General features: G+C 41.4%; 1 protein-coding gene across 1 annotated transcript in view; it reads left to right on the plus strand.

Moving 5' to 3' along the window:
* Positions 1-20,083, plus strand: part of Myrfl (myelin regulatory factor-like) — a 111,428-nt gene that overhangs the window by 48,309 nt on the left and 43,036 nt on the right. The window contains exons 5-9 of the mRNA XM_013519404.1: positions 1,357-1,552; positions 3,950-4,026; positions 5,540-5,650; positions 6,996-7,086; positions 13,553-13,753. Of these exons, the coding sequence (XP_013374858.1) occupies positions 1,357-1,552; positions 3,950-4,026; positions 5,540-5,650; positions 6,996-7,086; positions 13,553-13,753 (676 nt within the window). The remainder of the gene's footprint in view (positions 1-1,356; positions 1,553-3,949; positions 4,027-5,539; positions 5,651-6,995; positions 7,087-13,552; positions 13,754-20,083) is intronic.

Here is a 20,083-nt window from a genome sequence, read left to right on the forward strand (position 1 = left end):
GTTTCCTCAACCAACAAAGTTCTTATTACTCTCCATATTAAAATCTATGCAATTCTATCCATCTAGCCTTTAAAGGAGCAAATTAGCAGATTAATTCTGGAAACCTGAGTCAACAGAAAGTTCCCAGGTAGCATCATCCATGTAGTTTTACCAAATTCTCATTCAGTGGATTTCCCTTTAGCTGCTGGTGCGCACTGTGATTATGAAGCCTTTGACTAAGCAACTACTTAAAGGTGACCCATGCGACAGGGACTCAGTCCTTCGGGGAGGTATTTTACCTGACTTGCAGAGGACGCGAAGACTCTTTTCCCAAGAGGGCCATTAACAGTTTGTTTCTGGAATTAGTACAAAAATTAGGAACTTAAACTGTCCCATTTGAGGTCCCAGGAGGCAAAGGTCTACGCAGTGGCAGAGCAGTGAATACTCCCTCCTCCACTCATGGTTCTGAGAAGGCGCTTCTTTTCTGAGGAAAAAAAAAAAATCCAGCTATAGGAATATTGCTGAATTAAAAGTTCTGTTCCATATCTACAGTAGGAGTGGAAAAACCACCAAAAGCATTTCCAATTTTTATACTCTCCTCTACTTGAAAACATTATGCATTTAATGTTTTATTTTTATTAACATTTGAAAGTATTTTAAAAAAATATGTTGTATACAAGGTGTTTCTATTGAAAATAACAATGATAAAGCAAAATTCTGATTACTCATCTTACCACCGCTCCATTTTCCTTCCCAGCAGAAATCACCATAGCAGGTTTTCAGTGTTGTCACCAGATTGGAAGAATAAAAAGGAAGTGAACATACTGTAGTTGAAACAGGTTTCCATCAGTAGAATGTCTGGCTCTAGTTAATTTAATTTAAAGCAATTCTTCTTATATGACCATCAGTGGACTGAATATACATTCATTCATATTCATACTGTTGAGCATGGTAGAGCTGATAAAACTCAGAAACTTTTTTTTTTTTAAAGAGGAAGGGGATTAATTCTATCAGATATTTCTCAGTAATGTGATGACTTAGCAATTTTTAGCCTACATCTTTGTATTGCATTATGGAGTCAAATTAAAAGTTTAGAAAGCACAAAGGAGAAAGACAGATTGAGGAAATAATGCTTCCATTGGGCAAAATTGTACTTCTTCTTTGTGAGAAGGTAAAAAACTGGGAGAGAGCCAGCTGTGTTTTGAAAGATTATCTTAATTTCCTCCATAAAAAAATTAAGGGATCAATTGACTAGATACAGCAAAAGCACTCTCCACATTCCACTTTCTTGAAATGTTTATACAATGAATATTTTTGGTAAAAGAAAATGTGTTGAAAATATTTGTAAAATTGGTTTCTTGATTCCTTTCTTCATAGACCTGATGTGGGCTATCAAGTTGTTACAGACAAAGGATTTAATTTCTCTCCAGCAGATGAAGCTTTTGTTTGCCAAAAGAAGAACCATTTCCAGATAACGATCCACATCCAAGTTTGGGGAAGTCCAAAATTTGTTAAAACCCAAATGGGCCTAAAGCCAGTAGAAATGTTTTACTTGAAAGCTTTTGGAATTAAGGTAAAACTTTTATTTGGTTCAATTGAATTTTAGCCACATTAGTAAGTCCCAGTTGTCCACTGATGCATAATAAACCATCTCAAAACTTAATGATTTAAAATAATAGCAGTAATTTATTTGAGTCACAAATCTGTGGCTTGGTCAGGCTTGGTTATGACAACTCATGTTTGTTCAGGAGTCATCCTTGGGGTAGCTCATCTGGGCCATTTTCAAGATGGCACCTCATATGCCTATTACATTTGGGTTGGTACTGGCTGGAGTTCAAAGGGGACTGTAGTTCAGAGGCCTTAGCTGTTCCCCATATGTACCTCTTTATGGCTTGTGCTTCCTCACAGCATGGTGGATAGGTTTTTAAGAATAACTGTTCCAAGACACAGGAAGCAGAAGCTGCCAGTTCCTGAGCTCAGAAACTGGCACAGCATTACTTCAAACTACAGTTTTTCTAGTTCCCTGTAGATGAATCTTCTACTTCTTTTAATAAATTTATTCTTAATTATTTTATTCTTATTGTTGCTGGTGTATTTTCTTTTTTATTCAATGTATTTGTTTTTTTATTAGTACATGTGTGAAGTTCATAACACTTACATTCCTGTGGGGAATTGGTACATGTACATGACACATCTTAATTCCTTTTTTCAGCCCTCTTTCCTCCTCTGCTCCACCATCCTTCCATCTCTTGATCCTTTTCCCCTTTTGGAGAGTTTCTACTTCCCTGCTTCCTGTCATGTGTCTTTTACTTTGCTCTCTATTTACTCTTTGGCTTTCTAATATAAGAGAAACTATGCATGTGGAATAGATTGTTTTTACCAGATTCTCAAAGAGTTCTCTGATTTGAAAGAAACCAGGGAATCACTAATTTAGTCAACACTTATTTTCTATAATTTAAGAGAAGAGAGACCATGGCCTAGTGATGTTAAAGAATTTATCCAACATAGTAGATGACTGAGCTGGTTTTAGAATGCAAGCAGGATGACTAGGAAGTCAAAAAGTATTTATTATCACCTCATAGCTAGATCCTTAGAGGGAAGAGTATCCATTATCTACACATTTCATTATGCTGGTAACCTGGACTTGGGCAAGAAATCTCCTAAAATCAGGTTAGCTACTGAACTGAGCTCTTAAAAAAACAAAACAAGCAAGAACAAAACACACCTTTCTGGTTATGTGAGTGACATAAGTCCACTGTGACAATTTTGAAACATAATAGAAATATAGAAAGATATAAAATTAAGTCACATTTGGGATCTGCCTTTTGGTGACCTAGTTTTTCCTATTATTAATCCTTATAGTATTAATATAATATTGACATTATTAATAGTCCCATAGAAATATTGTTTACAAGGATGATCTGATTTTCATAGTATGAATATGTAATATTCAGTCTTAGAGGAAGATTCTTTTACTTCTAATGTTTATATTTGTTAGTAAAGCTGCACTAAACATCTGTGTGCACTCATCTTTGCATAAGGATAAATTCCAAAAGGAGAATTTACCCATCAAAGGCAGAAAAATTACTAAAGCTGTTAATGTTGGCCGGCCAATTTCTTTCCAGAAAGATTGTCACAGTGTCTTTGAATATCTATAAGCTGTATTTACAAGGTTGGTCTCATGCCCTTGCTACTTGTTATTCATGGAATAACAAGAAGAGTATGTAGCAGGTGCTGAATAAATGTAATTTCCTTCATTTGTTTTTATTCCATTTCCATTATTTGTTTTTATTCTGTATTATTATTTCTTCATTGTAGAATGTAAGCTCTCAAAGAGCAAGGACTTTTGTTAATTTTGTTCACTTCTTACCTTTAATGCTTAGAGTAGTGCCTGGCACAAAGTAGGTGCTCAATAAATACTTGTAGAATGAGGGCTGGGGATGTAGCTCGGTGGCACAAGTGCCTGCCTGGCAAGCACAAGGTCCTGAGTTCAATTCCCGGTACCAAAAGCAAAACAAACAAAACTACATAGATGTAATTTAAAAGGCAAATCTCTTGACTAGTCTGTAAATTTAAATTTTCCCTCCTTTTATCTTTAAAATAAAAAAAAAAAATACTTGTAGAATGAATGAATAGATGAAAGAATGACTGCATGTGTTCTCTGAGATGTATTAGTCCTGAGTTTTTCTCCTGTAGTTCAGTCATCTACTATCTGACTCTGTATCCACTGCTTACTCGGAATGCTTTGTTGTATTGTGTTTTTGTTGTTTAATTTTACAAGTATTTATTTGTTTTTTCTGCTGAAAGGCAGAAGCCACTGTTTTCTGTGTCTTTTCAGTGATTTGCACTTAAATGCTGGAGCATAGCATGGTGCCTTGGGAGTCTTTTTTAGTACCTAAATATTCTGTACCAGTGAACATTTATTTAATAAAGTTATTGCTATTAATTTACTTTTCATTGTTCCATATAGGTAGAAGCCAGCAATCAAATAATTGCTATTGAACAGTCCCAAGCAGATAGAAGCAAAAAGATTTTCAGTCCTGTTAAGTAAGAATTTCTTTTGTGAATTCCTTGGTGAATGTTTGGAAAGATTTGACATCTAATTTGTTTTGCTTATTTATGATGAAACCCACTGTAGAATCTAAATTAGTAATACTGTAGTATTTTAACATGGAAGTGCCTCAGCGCACAAACTTCATTTGTTCCATGATTCTGGGGAAGAGAGCTGCACTTGTGTTTATGGCCCGATGTGGGCCTCATGAAAAGGAGGAAAATTTTGCCTAACGCTTTTGTTTGTGAACTGATTGTGAACAGAAGTGTTCGTGAATTGAGGCACTGTTTTATTGTAATATGAATACATGTGTATCAACAAAAATAAAATTGGTGAAAATCCTTGGAATCATTGGAAAAATTATTTACAAAAGAATTTATTTTAAAAAATCATTTATTTAATTATTTAATTAAATAAATTATTTAATTATTTAATTTAATTTATTTAATTTATTTTAAAAAATTTATTTTTAAAAATCTTTTTATAGTCACTTAATACCAACACGTCACCAACAACTTTGGTTCCTTAAGGAAGATTATAGCCATATCCTGTTTTTCATTTCCCATTTAAATTAGCATGATACTGACTGAATTAATTTCAAGGTTCCACTTCCATGCTGTGCATAGAACTCAGTTTGTCTTATTTTTAAGGGCTACATTGATAGGTGGCTGATTGGCTCAAGATAAAAAGCGTGCACTACTAGTAGTGTACTCAGCGACATGGCAGTCCAAAGCCAGGGTCCTCTTTCTTTGTTTTGGTACCAGGAATTGAACTCAGGACCTTGCGCTTGCAAGCAGACACTGTGCCACTGAGCTATATCCCCAGCCCAGGGTTCTCCTTCTAGGAGGACTTGGAGCTTGATTTGTGCATTGGCTCCTTTGGCTGTGGTGCAGTTGTGACATCTCAATGCCTTGATCCTCAGTCAGTCCCACGTGAGCTGGGAGGAGATTCCGGTGACTAGAAATCAACACCTTGGACAGACCAGCTCACACAGGCCAGCACTTGAACAGACAGCACTCAGCTTGGTTGGAGCACATGATTTTCCTTTGTGTGGCCTTCTTTTGGAGGAAGTTTCCCTCCGTCACTAGGCTAGGAGAGGACAAACACATGAAGGAGAAGCCAAGGCATTTGTGAAGATCCCAGAGAAACTGCTGGTGCAGAGGCGAGTGCTACATTAATTAACATCAGTACACTGAGAGGCACTTTTCTTCCCACTGAGGAGGTTACAGAGCCCATGTGGTGTACGCACGGTACGACACTCATGAGTCGGAAACCCTGGGTGCAGCTCCTGCTGAGTGAGCATTTCTCAGCACTCAAGTCATTCTGTGGCCTTTCCTGGTGGCCTGGGCTGTGGATTGGTGACTAGGAATCAGTGCCTGTCATAAACTGTCCTCTGTAGTGTGATGGGAACTGAGAACTAAACACCTTGAGAGCCTCAGAGTGGGTTAGATATGATCAAGGGCTCTGTGTTCTCTTCTAATCTCTTGGTATTTCTGCTGTTTGTTCTAGAATTGACCTACTGGCTGACCAGGTCACCAAAGTAACACTGGGACGACTGCACTTCAGTGAAACCACTGCAAACAACATGAGAAAGAAGGGGAAACCAAATCCTGAGCAGAGGTACCCATGCCAGTGCACATGCCAGGAGGGCCAGCACACCGTCTGTCATGAAGTGGCTTCTGGGGACCCTCTGGGCCTCGTATGATCATGCCTCATGACTGTTTTGGGCTGAAGATTGACTGCATTCCTCAAACCTGTGTGCTGATCCTGAATCACTGCTGTAACCTTTTTGATTAAAAGGGAAATACCTTTGCCTTCATGATTTACACCTGTGGTTCTCAAAGCAGGGTTCCCAGGACCAATGGAGATGGTAATACTTGAATGTTTATTAGAAATGCAGATTCCCCAGCCTCACTAAGACCCTTTTGAATAACAAATTCAAGAAGTGGAGCTTAGCTATTTGTATCTAACAAATGCTCCAGAGAATGCTGATCCATGCTCAAGTTTGAGAACCACTGGTTTTGAGAACCACTAGGACACAGGTTTTGGTGATAGGCAGAACTGAGTTTGAGCATTCAATCCTGCCACCGCTAGGTGAGTGAATTTAGGCATATGCTTTCATGTCTCTGAGACTCATTTTCCTATCCTGTAAAATAGAGGCAATAACAATATCTTACTCCAATAAGGTTGTTTTGGGGACCTAAATGAAGTAATATAGGCAAACTGCTGAGCCCAGCACCTAACACATTTTGAGTTTTCTATGATAATCACAATAATGGTAACAGTTATTGCTATTACTGATTTATTTTAGATACAGCAAAAGAACTCTGGTTCTCTAAGAACTGGCATACCCATAGAGTATACCAAAGAAGTTGGTAAAGTTTTTTTATGCAGTTTTTAAAGTAAAGCTTTTCAGATATGGTTGTTTTTGAATTTTAAGAAATAGTCTAATGCTAAGATTGTCTCATCAGTTGTCCATGTGAAAAAGCAATTGAAATAACAATGATGAAAATTGCCTTGAGAAGAGTTAGCAGGAGGGTCTGGTCTTTAAGGTCCAAGGCATATGGCTTGGGTGTCTCTGGACGTAGGGACTTCTGGTGGGTTCCTGTTGTGCTTGTGAGCGGTGCTATGCAGAGAGCCCAAGCATGCAGCGGGTGAGGTCTAGTGAGTCAGTAAAGATCGGCTTATCCCAGCCCCGCAGCGGGACCTCTCCCCAGGGAAGGCTGCTTTCCCGCTGCTTTGGAGCCTGCCTTTAGCACACGAACACCTCCTCCCCAGTAAAGAGTGCACGTGGGACAGTAGTAAGGGCATCAATTGCTCTCTTTCATTGGGGTGCCACTTAGCAGAAGGGAAAAGGCAAATGTATCTAGGTAAGTTTACTAATGATTAACTGGTAGTGTTTGATCACAGCGATGATGTCTCTGCTCTCTACTGTGTTGACACTGGTCTTCTGCTTCTGAACTAGATACTTCAAATTGGTGGTGGGACTGTATGCTGCTAACCAAGACCAGTTCTACATGCTGTCTGCCCATATCTCTGAAAGGATCATTGTACGGGTAAGTTTGGTTGTTTGATTTTTTTCTGGAATCCGCTTGCTTTCTCTGCTGGAGGAAGAATTTGAGTTTTCAATGACATACTTAACGTATGCTTTTTAAAAAATTGGTGGTGCTGCTGCGGATGGTAATAAGCAGAAACAGTTGTTTTAGCGTTCACATAGTGGTTTTGAACCGAAGTCGATTTTGTCCCTCAAGAATCATGTGGTAATGTCTGGAGCCTTTTTGGTTGTTGCAACTGGCCTCTAGCGGGTAGAGATTAGTGGTGCTGACTATCACATACAATGTACAAGGCAGCCCCACATAAAGAAGCATTCCTCCCCAAATGTTGATGGTGCTAAGTTTGGGAAATTATAATTTTTACCGTGTTCTAGGACTGAGCTGACAATCTGTACGTGACATCACCTTACACTGTCATACGTTTACGTTGTATGTTTTACACCCAGAGGAAGAAAGAACTGACCCCCAAACCTACAGAGTAGGGAAAGTTCCATGAAGGCTTTCTGTGCCCCAAAGCGACTAGCATCCCCGGCATCTGGGCCCGGTTCGCACACAGGGATGGCTCGGCACTTTGCGCTGAGTGGTCACAGCTGTGAACGGGAGCCTTGGCAGCCAGAAGAACCCAAAGCTGTTGGCAGCTGCGCCTCCAGCTGCATGAGGCCAGGCTGGCTGCCGCCGAGAATGCCAGAGGCAGGAAGTGACAGGTAAGCGCAGGCCCCGCACCCGGCAGGGGCTGTGTAGGTCTTTGAAGTGATGACAGAGGATGTCAAACTCCCGCAAGGAAAACTGTTCGCTGAGGGCATGGCCACCAATGTGGCTGTTAACCGTAGGCCCTGGGGAGAAGATCTGGAGGCCGCTTGGAAAGTGGCGTCTCTCCTCGCCTCAAGCGATCCTGAAACAAAGGGCTCTCTGTAATTCTTTTAGTCAATTAAAAATAATAAGGTGCCTGTTGGTGGAAATCTTTCAATTCTCAAAATTTTACAGACACTGAAGTAATGAAAGAAGTGAGGCGAGGTGAAGTACTTATGCGTTCAGATATCTCTATGTGAGCGCTGGCCACACACACCCTGGGACCTGACATAACCCCAGGTAAATAAGGCTCCTCTGAGGCCAGGGGGGAAGGCCCTCTTCTTTGGCCGTGAGCCAACACCAACACAGAGGCGCCTGTCCATCCCTCAGCGGGTCAGACGGTCTTCAACATCTTGCCTGATGTAATCTGGGAGAGCTTTGCTGTCAAGCCTGGAAAGCTAGGTTGCTGGTTGTTTGCAGTTTCTCTTCAGAAAGAATAAAGACAGACAATGCCTTTCTTTCCCAAGTTATCCAAGATTAGATCTCATGACAGTGCTGTCCTGAGCTGTGTAACTCATGCTTGAGTCATGCAGTCTGCTAGCCACCTGCTACTTTGAATAACTTACCTGATGACAAGATTTCTCTGTTTCTGCTGGCGAAGCTCTGTCAGGGCTGCTGTACAAGTCCAGGACAGCTGTGGGAGGGCGGGAGCTCTGCTCTTCAGTGTTCTGTTTAACCAAAAGCTCTCTGCTACTCGGCACCCCCTCACATCCATAGCACAAAGATAATTCACTCTGAGAAGCCAAAAGTTTGTGTGATTCATGTTCAGTATCAATATAAAAATATTAAATTGCTCTCAGCATCCATTGGGTGTCATGCCATTTACTAATAAAAATTATAAAAAATAAATTTTTATTTTTAAAAATGATTGTATCCCAGGTTTCATAGCTTCGGCCTGGGTGTCTTTTTTGGTTAAAGAGAATACCCTGTTCTATAAGTGTACTGGGCAACACAAAAGCCACCCCCAAAATAATGAGAGGAGAATGATAATGCTTTGTTAAACCCCAACTGAAAACTCATTCTTGATGTCACCATTCTAACCTCCAATCACAGCAGTGAAAATGAATGCAGACTTTTCAGTCTACTTAATTTTTTAACATTTAAACCAACCAAGAGAAAAACTGAATGTAAGAAATGGCATTATTAGAGCTGGGCATGGTGGTGCACACCTGTAATTCTAGTACACGAGAGGCCGAGGCAGGAGGATTGTTGTGAGTTCGAGAGCAGCCTGGGCTACAAAGTGAGCTCAAGGCCAACCTGAACTGCATAGCGAGACCATGGCTCAAAAAGACCAAAAAAAAAAAAAAACAAAAAAAAAAAACAAAAAAAAAACACCTGGCATTATTGTTTGATTTGGAGAGTTTCAGAAATGTGCATAGCCCCCAGAGGTGGCTGTTCAGGCACAGTACATCCTCTGATGTGAACCTTTTAGAGCTTTCAGTGATTAAACAGCCCGCTGCGGCATGCGTGCCGTAGGTTGGCCACCACCAGTGAATTTTAATGGGTTGGGCAGAGGGTAGATCAGCCTGCATCCTACACAACAGCCAAATGTGGCCTCTTAGGCCATGGCCTGCTTCTCTTAATTTGAGCAACAGCACAAGACAGGAAGACAAATTTAATAATTACAGACATTACAAGACCTGACACATTAAGTGGAGAACTGTAAACTGCCTGTAGCAAATCCAAACTCACTTGCAGACTAAGAACCATCTCTCCAAACCTTCGTGGTAAGCATTCTTTCTGTGGGGAGGCCATTGCACGAGGGCTGCACGTTGATGAGGCTCAGGCTTCCGGGAGGTGTCTAGGAAAACCAGCTTCTCTCTCCTTGGGTAGAGAATGGTGGGCAGGACCCAGTCAATAATTGTTCATATGGGTTGTCAATCAAAATAGCTTTAGAAATACATTATGTTCCTGTGGTGTAAATTGGGCAATTTGATGGAAATTAAGGTTTCCTCCAACGAACAGATTAATTTCGCAGGTCTTTGTTTTGGGAGTGTTCCCCGATGGAGTTCCTCCGGACACCCCTTGTTAATGACGGGGCTTTACTTCAGCTCCACTTTCCTTCTGAAACACTTAATTAAAACCTGGTTTAGAGTGCTGCGTTGCAAGCAGGAGGGATGATTACTTTTGTCTGCCTTTCAAAGACAGTCTAGGATTTTCTTATTTTGAAAAACTAATAAATGATTCCAGTTTCCTTCCAGAACAATAGAAATGGCCACATCCTCCAAATCTCCCCTTTACTTCTCTGCAAACCAAACGGAATGTGGGAAACCAACACTCAGGAGTAGGGAGGACAAGAGACGCAATATAGTCACATGTGTGGGAAGGGATGGGAGGGCGGCCTCTGTACCCACTCATTTCCTCTTGCTCTTGCCTATTTCTGACCACCACTAATCTTCTCTCTCTCTCTCTCTCTCTCTCTCTCTCTCTCTCTCTCTCTTTCTCTCTCCCTCTCACTCTGTCTGTCTCTCTTTTTTTCTCTCTTCCTCTCCCTTTCCCTCCCCCCTCTCTACACACACACACACACACACACACACCCCTTTCCTGGCGATCGGATGAATTTTTTTTACCCAAAGAAATGTTCGCAGAGTATATGTTTCACCTGTACTTTGAATTCAGCAAACAGAGCTTTCCTTTGAATTCTGCAAACACAGGCTCTGTGGTCCACCCCCAGAGCTTTTGATTTAATAGGTCAAGGATGCCTGAGAATATGTACTTCTGAAAATCTACCGCAAAATGCTGATGTGCTGACCTGTGGACAACCTCTTGGGTGGCGCTGGTAGAGAGTTTTTTCCAGACCCATTTTTGGCAATCCTATCAAAAGCTGCAAAACTTGATTTCCTAATCGCTACCTTCTTCAGGTCAAGCTCTCCTGTTACCTTGCTGGCTTCTTCTTTAAAATTCCAAACAACAGTAAAGCAAAAACAACAAATAAACAAACAAAACAAAATACAAGAAATATTCCAGCTTTTCATTCCTTAGTTAGAATAGGCCTGGAATTTCTAGTAATGCTGACTCCTACTCCAAATACCTGCAGGGGGCACTCTTTACATTGGTTTCTTCTGGAACTGGAACAGCGTCCCCCAGGAATTGTGAGACACTGCAGGTGACTGCTGAGAACAGATTAAGTGATTACTGGTTAAGCACTGATTGCTATGCCCATAGAGCACATGGAGGGATGAATTTATGACTATTCATCCTCCTTTTTGCAAACTGTTCCTGCACACATAATTTTAGTTAATCCCACAATAACCCTCTGGAATGGGCAAAGAAGACGTGATTATCTTTATTCTACAGATGAAGACATTGGTACAGAAAAATTAATTACTGTCCCAAGGTCACATGGCCACTTGGTATCATAACACAGACTAGAGTATTCAGGTCTCCTCTAAATATATATAAGGCTGTGAAACAAATAATAAAAAGTATTTTAGAAATTTTAATGAATTTATTTTGGTGTTTGGTATCCATGAACCACTGTTAGACCACATATGAACAGAAACTCAGAATTCTGAAAAAGGTCGTACATTACAGTTTGCTTTGACACATAAAGATTGTGGGTTATAGAAAAGGGAAATACATTTATAGATCTTATAGTAATATTTTCCATGCCTGACAAAGGACTCACTCTCTAGGGCTATATATACAATTGAACACTATTGGTCAGCGTTTCTTCCAAAATGATTTAAATATATTTTAGAGACTTGAGATTTCATCTAATGAAAGCCAAGTGAATGGTGTAATTGTTCCAAAAAATCAAATCTACTTATATCTGCTGTTCTAGTATTGAGATACCAACATGATAACAATTATCCCAGAGCTCATTAACATCAACAACAACAAAAAATCCATCACTGTCCTATTTTGTTTCCGTGAAGTGGCTCATTATGTTCAGCATAGAGAAAATACATTAACGTTTGCTTCAGCACACCTGTGGATTTAGTTGATTGCTCACTGTAAAAGGGTTTGAGACAAAGCAAATTTGGTATTCACATCCAAGGGGACTCCAGGGACCTTTCAGAAAAGCTCTTTGTTCAAGAAAATTTACACAAAATAACATTGCTTTATATTCTTTCACTGCTTTTATCTGTCAAATATCCATGGTTGAGTCTTCTAAGCAGCTCGGAGTTCACACAGGTGGGGATAAAATATCAAGTCAAAGAGACCTGAATGTCCTTTAGTGGAACCTAAACTAAGATCTACACTTTGTGTTTCCTTGTAATTATTTTTTAATGGGTAACACATACAACAAAACATTCAAACAATACCAAGAGAGTATAGGGTGAGTGAATCTCCCTCCTGCGCCGGCTCCTAGGCCTTCCAGTCTGTATCCATGAGGAAGCCTTTGCTATGAGCTTCCTGAGTGGTCTTCACAGATAAGCTAGCACATTCAGCTGCTGTGCTGGCACAGGCCCAGAGACTACCAGAAAGACAAAAATTGAAATCACTGTTAATGCTGACTTGCTAGAGAGTTAGGATCCCAATCATTTTGATTTATAACCAAGGTCTCCAACACACAAAAATCACACCAAAAGAATATCATTTCCAAAGCAAGTTCATTTTCTTGTGAAGACTTTGAGGAATTTAGAAATCCCTACTTAAAGATATTTGGAATTATAGTCAACAGCTACAGAGAAGCAGGGAAGAGGGAAGAGAGTACAGTGGAAAAACTTTTGGCCAAGAATCTTATTTAAGTGTCGGGGAGTATGGTGGCACACGCCTATAATCCCAGCACTTGGGAGGCTGAGACAGGAGGATCACTGTGAGTTCGAGGCCAGCCTGGGCTACAAACTGAGCTCAAGGCCAACCTGAACTGCATAATGAGGCCCTGTCTCAAAAAAAGAAGGAGTAAAATGTTTGGAACTTGATTAGTCCCAAAGACTGCCAGCAATACTTTTAGGCAACATCATAAACCAGGTAAAGTTAGTCCTTATTTAATAATCAGAGGTATATAGTTCTGGCTCCAGAACTTATTTGCTATGTATTCTTAGGAAATTTATCTTTTCAGAGTGTCGGTGTCAGTAAAATGAGGATAATGGTACCTATACCATAGAATTGCAGTGTGGGTTAGCACATGAAGTGTAGATGTTATTGTTCTCGCTTCAGCATCATTTGAGTTTAGGGAATAGTTGAAGTGTTGTAAATACACCTGTATTACCATTTGCCTGTCAATTGTGTATGAAATCACAAAGATGAGTACTTTGAAAGTATAAAGGACTAGTGAAATATATGGTATTTTTCTTTATCTGAGCTTTAAGACATATGATATTCTATTTTAATTCATTGTTGCTGTTATCCATAATAGAGTCATCTTTAGTTTTCTTCTGCTTCTTTATCATTCATTTGGGATAACTGATCACATTCTCAGTTCCAGAAAAATGCAAGGGAGATTGAATGTTCCAAGCCGCAGCATGCAGATCTCCTGCCACTGGGGGTCAGGGTGGTAAGGGGACACCTTCCTTCCAGCTCCAGAGTTATCAGATTTTGTCGGATTCTAGCCTGTGTAGGAATCTCATGTGAAAGATTTAAGTAACGTTCTGCTTTCCTTTGCTCTGAAGAAGGATGATCATCTCTTCCTGCTACTGTAACTGTAATGTACTGTGTGTATGTGCTTTTCCAGGCCTCTAACCCTGGGCAGTTTGAAAATGACAGTGATGTATTGTGGCAGCGAGGGCAAGTCCCAGAGTCTGTTGTCTGTCACGGTCGAATAGGGATAAACACAGATACCCCAGATGAAGCCCTGGTTGTCTGTGGCAACATGAAAGTGATGGGGACAATCATGCATCCTTCTGACAGCCGGGCAAAGCGGAATATCCAGGAGGTGAGTTCGGGGTGAACCTTGGGCCCTCACCGGCACCAGGTGTACTGGGTGCTTCTGGCCGCTGATTTGTCTGGCGTTGAACATCTTATGCCACCTATTGACCTGAAATGATTGAATTGCTTTAAAAAGATAACTTTTGGAGCTTTGGCCACCTGCTGAAATTGTAGAGCAGTTTGTCCCTCAGAGGATGGATTTACCTGATAGGAGCAGTGGGCAGTGACAGCAGGTCACAGGCTTCACACACAGCAGGTCTCAGAGTTATTTTTCACAGGCCACTGCCATTCCCTCTGGGTTGGTCAACTGCCAGACCTTCCCTTTGCCTCTGCACCTCCCTGTGAATCTTCCTAGCACTGCTTCAGTCCACTTCCCGGTCACATTTCTCTTGGATCTCCCAACCTCTTCCTCCCAGGCCCCTGGCCCCAGTCACGCAGGTCATCATCTTCCCCACACATCATCTTTCTGAGAAGCAGTTGAGACTCTCCCGTTCCTCAATCCTGACTGGGTCACTCCCATGCTCCAGGGGTTCTGGGTGGAGACCTGCGCCCTCTGCAGAGTGGCAGTCCCCTGGTGGAAATCAGAATCAGGCCTAAACATCAGCAAATCACTTCCCCACGTGGGGCTCTCAGCAGCAAGGTGACCCTGGATAAAATGTTGAGCATGAGAACTGGACATAGTAGTACACATCTGAGGCAGGAGGATTCCAAGGTTCGAGCCCACCCGAGCAACTTAACAACTTATGAGATCCTGTTTCAAGATTTAAAAAAAGGGGGTGTGGGGAAACAGCTCAGTGTGAAGGCCCTGGATTCAATCCTCAGTATCAGGAAAAAAAATGCTGAATCTCATAAGAACGCTAGTCTTCTTCTGTAAGATGGGAATGTTCCTGGCTCCTGACCCTCCTGAGTCTATTTTTATTTTTTCACCAGTTGAGATGAAGTGCACGCGCATCTTGGAAAGTACACCTGCTATGTGGACCAAACTAATTAGGGTGAAGATTCCAACCCCCAGCAAGATCTTTCCTGGTTCCAGCTCTCCCACCATTGAAATTGTTTCTTGTTCACTGGTGCCACCACCCTCTCGCTTTCTCACTAATTCTGCTTCTTCTGAAAGCATTTTTGAGGTAGAACTGTGTTTTTAAACTGCTCCTTCTCTGCTTTCCTTTTCTTTTCTAGCTAAGAGCAAACCTAATCTGTTAATCATTGGCCCTTCTTCCCGACTGCATTCCTCTCCCACTGCAAATCTGCATTGGTTATTCTAAACCAGCCAAGGAATGTCCTTTGCTGAGAGGATGCCAAAGAATGGTTGTAATAGTAGACTTTTATGCGAGGGAAGCTGCGGTTCGTGTTAGGAGAGCTGGGACCTACTCGCCAGATGGGAACACAGGACCTGAAAGTTCTCACATACATTTCCAGATTCAGCCCTAGATATCGAGCTTTTGGATTTTAGAGAGAGATAAACTGTCTGCATTTCAGATCACACCTACTCAGATGTATCCATGCAATTGACTATCCCATTCCCTACCAAGTCTCATTGAAGTGTAAATCGAATATGGCAAGCAGGCAAAGCTTCCTTCATAACTCCGTTGCTACCACCAGGCTTGCACATTTGTTCCTTTTATCAAAAGTTTTCAAATTTTACTCCTTGGTTGAAAGAAAATATATTAATTTAAATAACAAGTTTCTCTGGAACTTCTCATATCCCTTTATTTATTTATTTATTTATTTATTTATTTATTTTTCTGGTACTGGGAATTGAACTCATGATCTTGCGCTTGCCAGGCAGGTGCTGTGCCGCTGAGCTAAATCCCCAGCCCCTCATATCCCTTGAAAAAGCTTTCTCCACATAAATAAAAAGCAACCCCAGTCCAGATTCTACATGTGAAATTCCTCCCCTCCCTTTGTGCTCACAGAAACCTGACGGAGAGAAGAGAATCCCAGTCTCTGGTGAGAAGACTGCAGGTTTATCTTGATTCTGCCAGCCCCCAGCTCCTTCGCCAGGAGGTGACCCGTGTCTCTTTTGTCTGTGAACAGGAGACGGTCATATTTATTTTACCCCTGTCAAGGGATTTTTCTAAATTCATTTATGTGGGGCACTTATTAATTGTACAGGGTAAAGCAATAGTTATTATTTTTTCACTTGCACAAAATGAAACTTGTATGTACTATGTTAATTATTCCATATTAGCATATTTGTGCTATATATATTTGGCCTATCTACATTTATAAATATATATTTCTAGAAAACTGGTCTGTCCCATCTACAGTCTATTACAGAGATGAGAGAAATGAAGTAGTATCGATGGTAGTGCTGACACTTGTGTGAATTTCATCTTCACTTCTCCCTGACTCAGTTTCACAATGCTGGTCAGGCTGCTCTTGAACTCATGGGCTCAAGCGACCCTCCCGTCTCAGCCTCTGAGTAGCTGGGATTGCAGCTGTGTGCCACTGTTCCCAGCTTTAGTTTTTTCCAATTGTTAATAATAAGAGAGACAGTCTTCTAAATTCTCTGGGAAACTATGTTATAATGAAATACCATGAACTGGGCACAGCAGTTTATAAAGAATAGACATTTACTTCCCACCATTCAGGAGGCTGGGAAGTCTGAAATCAAGGTGCTGGAAGGTTCCATGTCCGGTAATGGTCTTGGTGTCTGCTGCCAAAGTGCTCCTGGAACACAGGAGCTCCACAGGGTGAAAGGGACGGAAAGGAAGAAAGGGACTAAGCTAGTTCCCTTCAGTTTTTCGTAAGCTGTTGTTCCATTCACGAGGCCTGAGACCTCCTGACTTAATCATTTTCTCCAAAAGCCCCATATCTTAATACTGCCACCACGGGGATCAGGTCTCAATGTGAATTTTGAAGGGGACACAGACATTTAAGTCAGAGCAGTGACCCTTGGTTGATTCGATGGCATATATGGGACTAGAGGTAATTCCCCATTCTTTAAGGATGCATGCCAACTAGAGCTGGATTCTGGCCCAGCTATTGTGAAATGCAACAGCTTACCATGTTCCTCAATACCATCTTCAGGGAAAACGAAGATAGATTGCTGCCTTTCCCTGACAATGGGTCTCCTCATTCAGGGCCACAAAGGCTGTTTTGTGGGTTAAGCACAAGATTATCTCCATGGAGTCCTGGAGAAGATGTCTGGTGTTCACTCAGATGTCCATCCCAGACACAGGCAAGATGACGTAGGTGTGACCGGGACCTGTGCAGCTGAAGCAATGGGAGGATAAGGTTGAGCAGAGCGGTGAGAAGTAGCTTCTCTTGGCATTGTGTCTACTGATGTGACTAGGGGCCGGAGAAGGATGTGCAGCTCCGAGCCTGTGACATGAAAACTCAGCTGAAGCTGGAGGAAAGGACGGGCCCCAAACCAAGGGGAACTGAAAAACATTGATGTCAATGCAAAACAAAAACCAAAACAAAACACCATGAGGAAATTAAAAGTTGAATGTATCAAAGTCTGTAGTACAACCTAAAAAAAGGCAACAAGCTATTTAAAAATGAAACCCAGAAAAAGAAATCCATTCAGGTGAAAGGCCCAGAGGTTTTGTTTTTCTACCAGCCACACCAGCCATTGTGCCCACTGAAGACAAAAATGGATGTGGGAAAGACTGGAGACAGCTGAACATGCAAAGTCACCCTCAGGGCCATAGGCAAAGGCCCAAGTTCCTCAGCTTTGTGTGAGCAGGTGTAGCTCAGGCTGTGGCCCATGTCAGGCCGAGGCCCAGCTGTGGGCGTAACCAGACCTCAGGCAGTGAGACTGGCTTCCCTAAACAAACCAGAGTCATACGGACTGAGGTTTTCTCTACAATACAGTTCTTGAGTTAATGGCACAGGAACCTTGGTGTGAGACAGCTTGATAATGCTGACCAATGCATTCATGGTCAAAACTTTCCAAATATGCCATAAGATCAAATCAGATACCCAAATCCAGAGTCTAGCTTCTTATTCAACACATGCTGGTGCGTTCTGTGCTGGCCTGTGTGGGGAGCCTGGGAAGCATTCTAAGAAGGCACAGCCTTGCCTTAAGGGTTTTGTTAGGCTAGCTGTGCACACAGAGAACGTGTAATGTGGCCTGTATCTATCTGGCTTTGGGATCGATCTGGCCTTGGGAAGTCCAAAAGCCAGCATTAGGAACCAGAAGAGTATTCTCTTTGGAGAACATTGTTACATAAGGTATTTAGAGCTTCAAACTGACACTCAACATTTTATTTGATAAAGAAAAATCTACCCAAAGAACAATGACAATAATACAAGAGAACCTAATTCTATGTCTAACAAGGTCTTTGAGGAAAATGAAGTTAAGGATACAACTGAGAAACCAGGGCCCATTTTCCCTCTCTGTTGTGTGGACAGCCTGCAGTGGGATGTGAGTTCCTCTGCCTTCTGCGTGCAGGAAAGGCATTGACTCACTTTGTTCTCTGTTGGGGACTCCCACAGGATGTGCAGGAAGCAAGGGGGCAATGAGAAAGCAGCACAGGACCGATAGCAGTGCAGGGGTGAGGAACTGGGTAGTGTCGGGTCAGTCCAGGAGGCATCCTCACTGACTATCTCCTCTTCAATTCTGTAGGAATAGTTCACTACTTCATTCTTTTATTTCCTTTTCTCTCTATTGAAGATTTTGTCAAACTATTTTTTCAGGCACAGTGCAGGTCCTGAGATGAATAAGTTATAGAATCTAACCTTTATTAAATGTAAACTTTTATTAAAATCTAAACTCCAAATAAGATATATTCACTGAATGTCCAGTGCCTAGGATAGCACCAGGTACATAGTAGTTACTCAGTAAATAATTGTTGAATGAGTGATGCAGCTCACAATAGTAGATATGTGCACAGAATAATGTGAAATCGTGACTGTTCCTTCCTGCGCTCCCTGCTCTGGCCTTGACCTTTATAATCTTGTAGCCCCAAACTTTGTCTTGGTTATGCAGCTTTCATTTAGATTTGCTGCACTGTGAGTTGTGTCCTAATGTTCTCTCTGTTTATAATTGGTATTTTAGTTTCATTTTCTACTCATACCCTAGTCTGTATCTTTCCTTGTAACTTAAAATTATCAATGTATTTACTCCACTATTAGTTGAGCAGCTATAACATTCAAAGAATTGCACTAGAAACTGATGATATGGCAATGAATAGAAAACTCTTAGGGTGTTTACCCTGTAGGGGAAGACAGAAAATAAAATTGGCACAACTATTGTCCAGTGATAATTGTGATTGGTGCCATGAAGGAGGACAAAGCAAGAAGCACAGAAAGCAGAGGGACCCTTCCTAGGCTTGAAGGTCAAAAATCCTCAGAGGAACAGATGTTTAAATTGGAGGAGGAAAAGGTAGAGTTTTTAAGGCAAGTAAAGCAATGTGAGCAGAGGCTCTGAGGGGAAAAGAGCCGAGTGTGTTTGAGGAACTGAGAGAAGCCAACCTCTTGGTTGGGCTTCCCCATCTCCACGAAGCTATCTTTTTGGCTCCCCTAAAAATATTTTAGATAACTCCCCAGAGATGTGATGATGGTCACAGTTTCAGCAATGCCCTGTGTTTGTCATTGTAATGTAATTCTATGTGGTGTGTTCATCTGTCTTCCTGTTGAGACCAGAAACTTTAAAAGAGCAATCATTTTTTAAAGTTCTAATATTTAATAGTACGTGATATTTTCAACAGTGCATGATATATATTGGGAAATGTTAACTGTATGAAACAAATGAATGGATCTTAGCTTCTCATAATAGTCGTTATTAAAACAGCAAGAAACTCAAAATTATCCCGCTAGATACATATCCGAAGTAAAGCTAGTCCTTTTAGCCAAGTGAGTACCAGCTTGCATCTTCACAACTGCCACGCTGGGGAAGGACTGAGAGCCCTGACTGAGGAGCAGCCTTGCTCTGCTTCACGGAGTGGATCAAGGAAGGAGCTGTTGTTCTTCAAGCAAAAAGAGCAGCAGCAACAAAAGTATATCTGATTCTTCTAGCACATGGAGGAAAGCCCAGCCAGCAGATATCTAATTGCCAAGACACCACTTGTTGGGGGCTGGGGATTTAGCTCAGCGGCAAAAGCGCCTGCCTGACAAGCGCAAGGTCATTGAGTTCGGTTCCCGGTACCGGAGAAAAACCACACACAAAAAAAAAAAAAAAAAGACACCACTTGTTTCATAACCAAGAGAGATTCTAGCCAAGTGCTCTACCATTGAGCTACATCCCCAGCCCCAACTCAGTAATATTTTTAAAAAATTTTGAGGAACCTACAAAAAGTGTCCATTTTTTTGTGTGCTCAAATAGGATTATTAAGGAAATTGATCCTGCTAGTTTCAACAGGTCATTTTAAAAAGAACAATGAAAAACCTT

Source organism: Chinchilla lanigera, unplaced genomic scaffold (genome assembly GCF_000276665.1).
Source record: "Chinchilla lanigera isolate Chin_1 unplaced genomic scaffold, ChiLan1.0 scaffold00004, whole genome shotgun sequence".
Classification (NCBI taxonomy): Eukaryota; Metazoa; Chordata; class Mammalia; order Rodentia; family Chinchillidae; genus Chinchilla; species Chinchilla lanigera.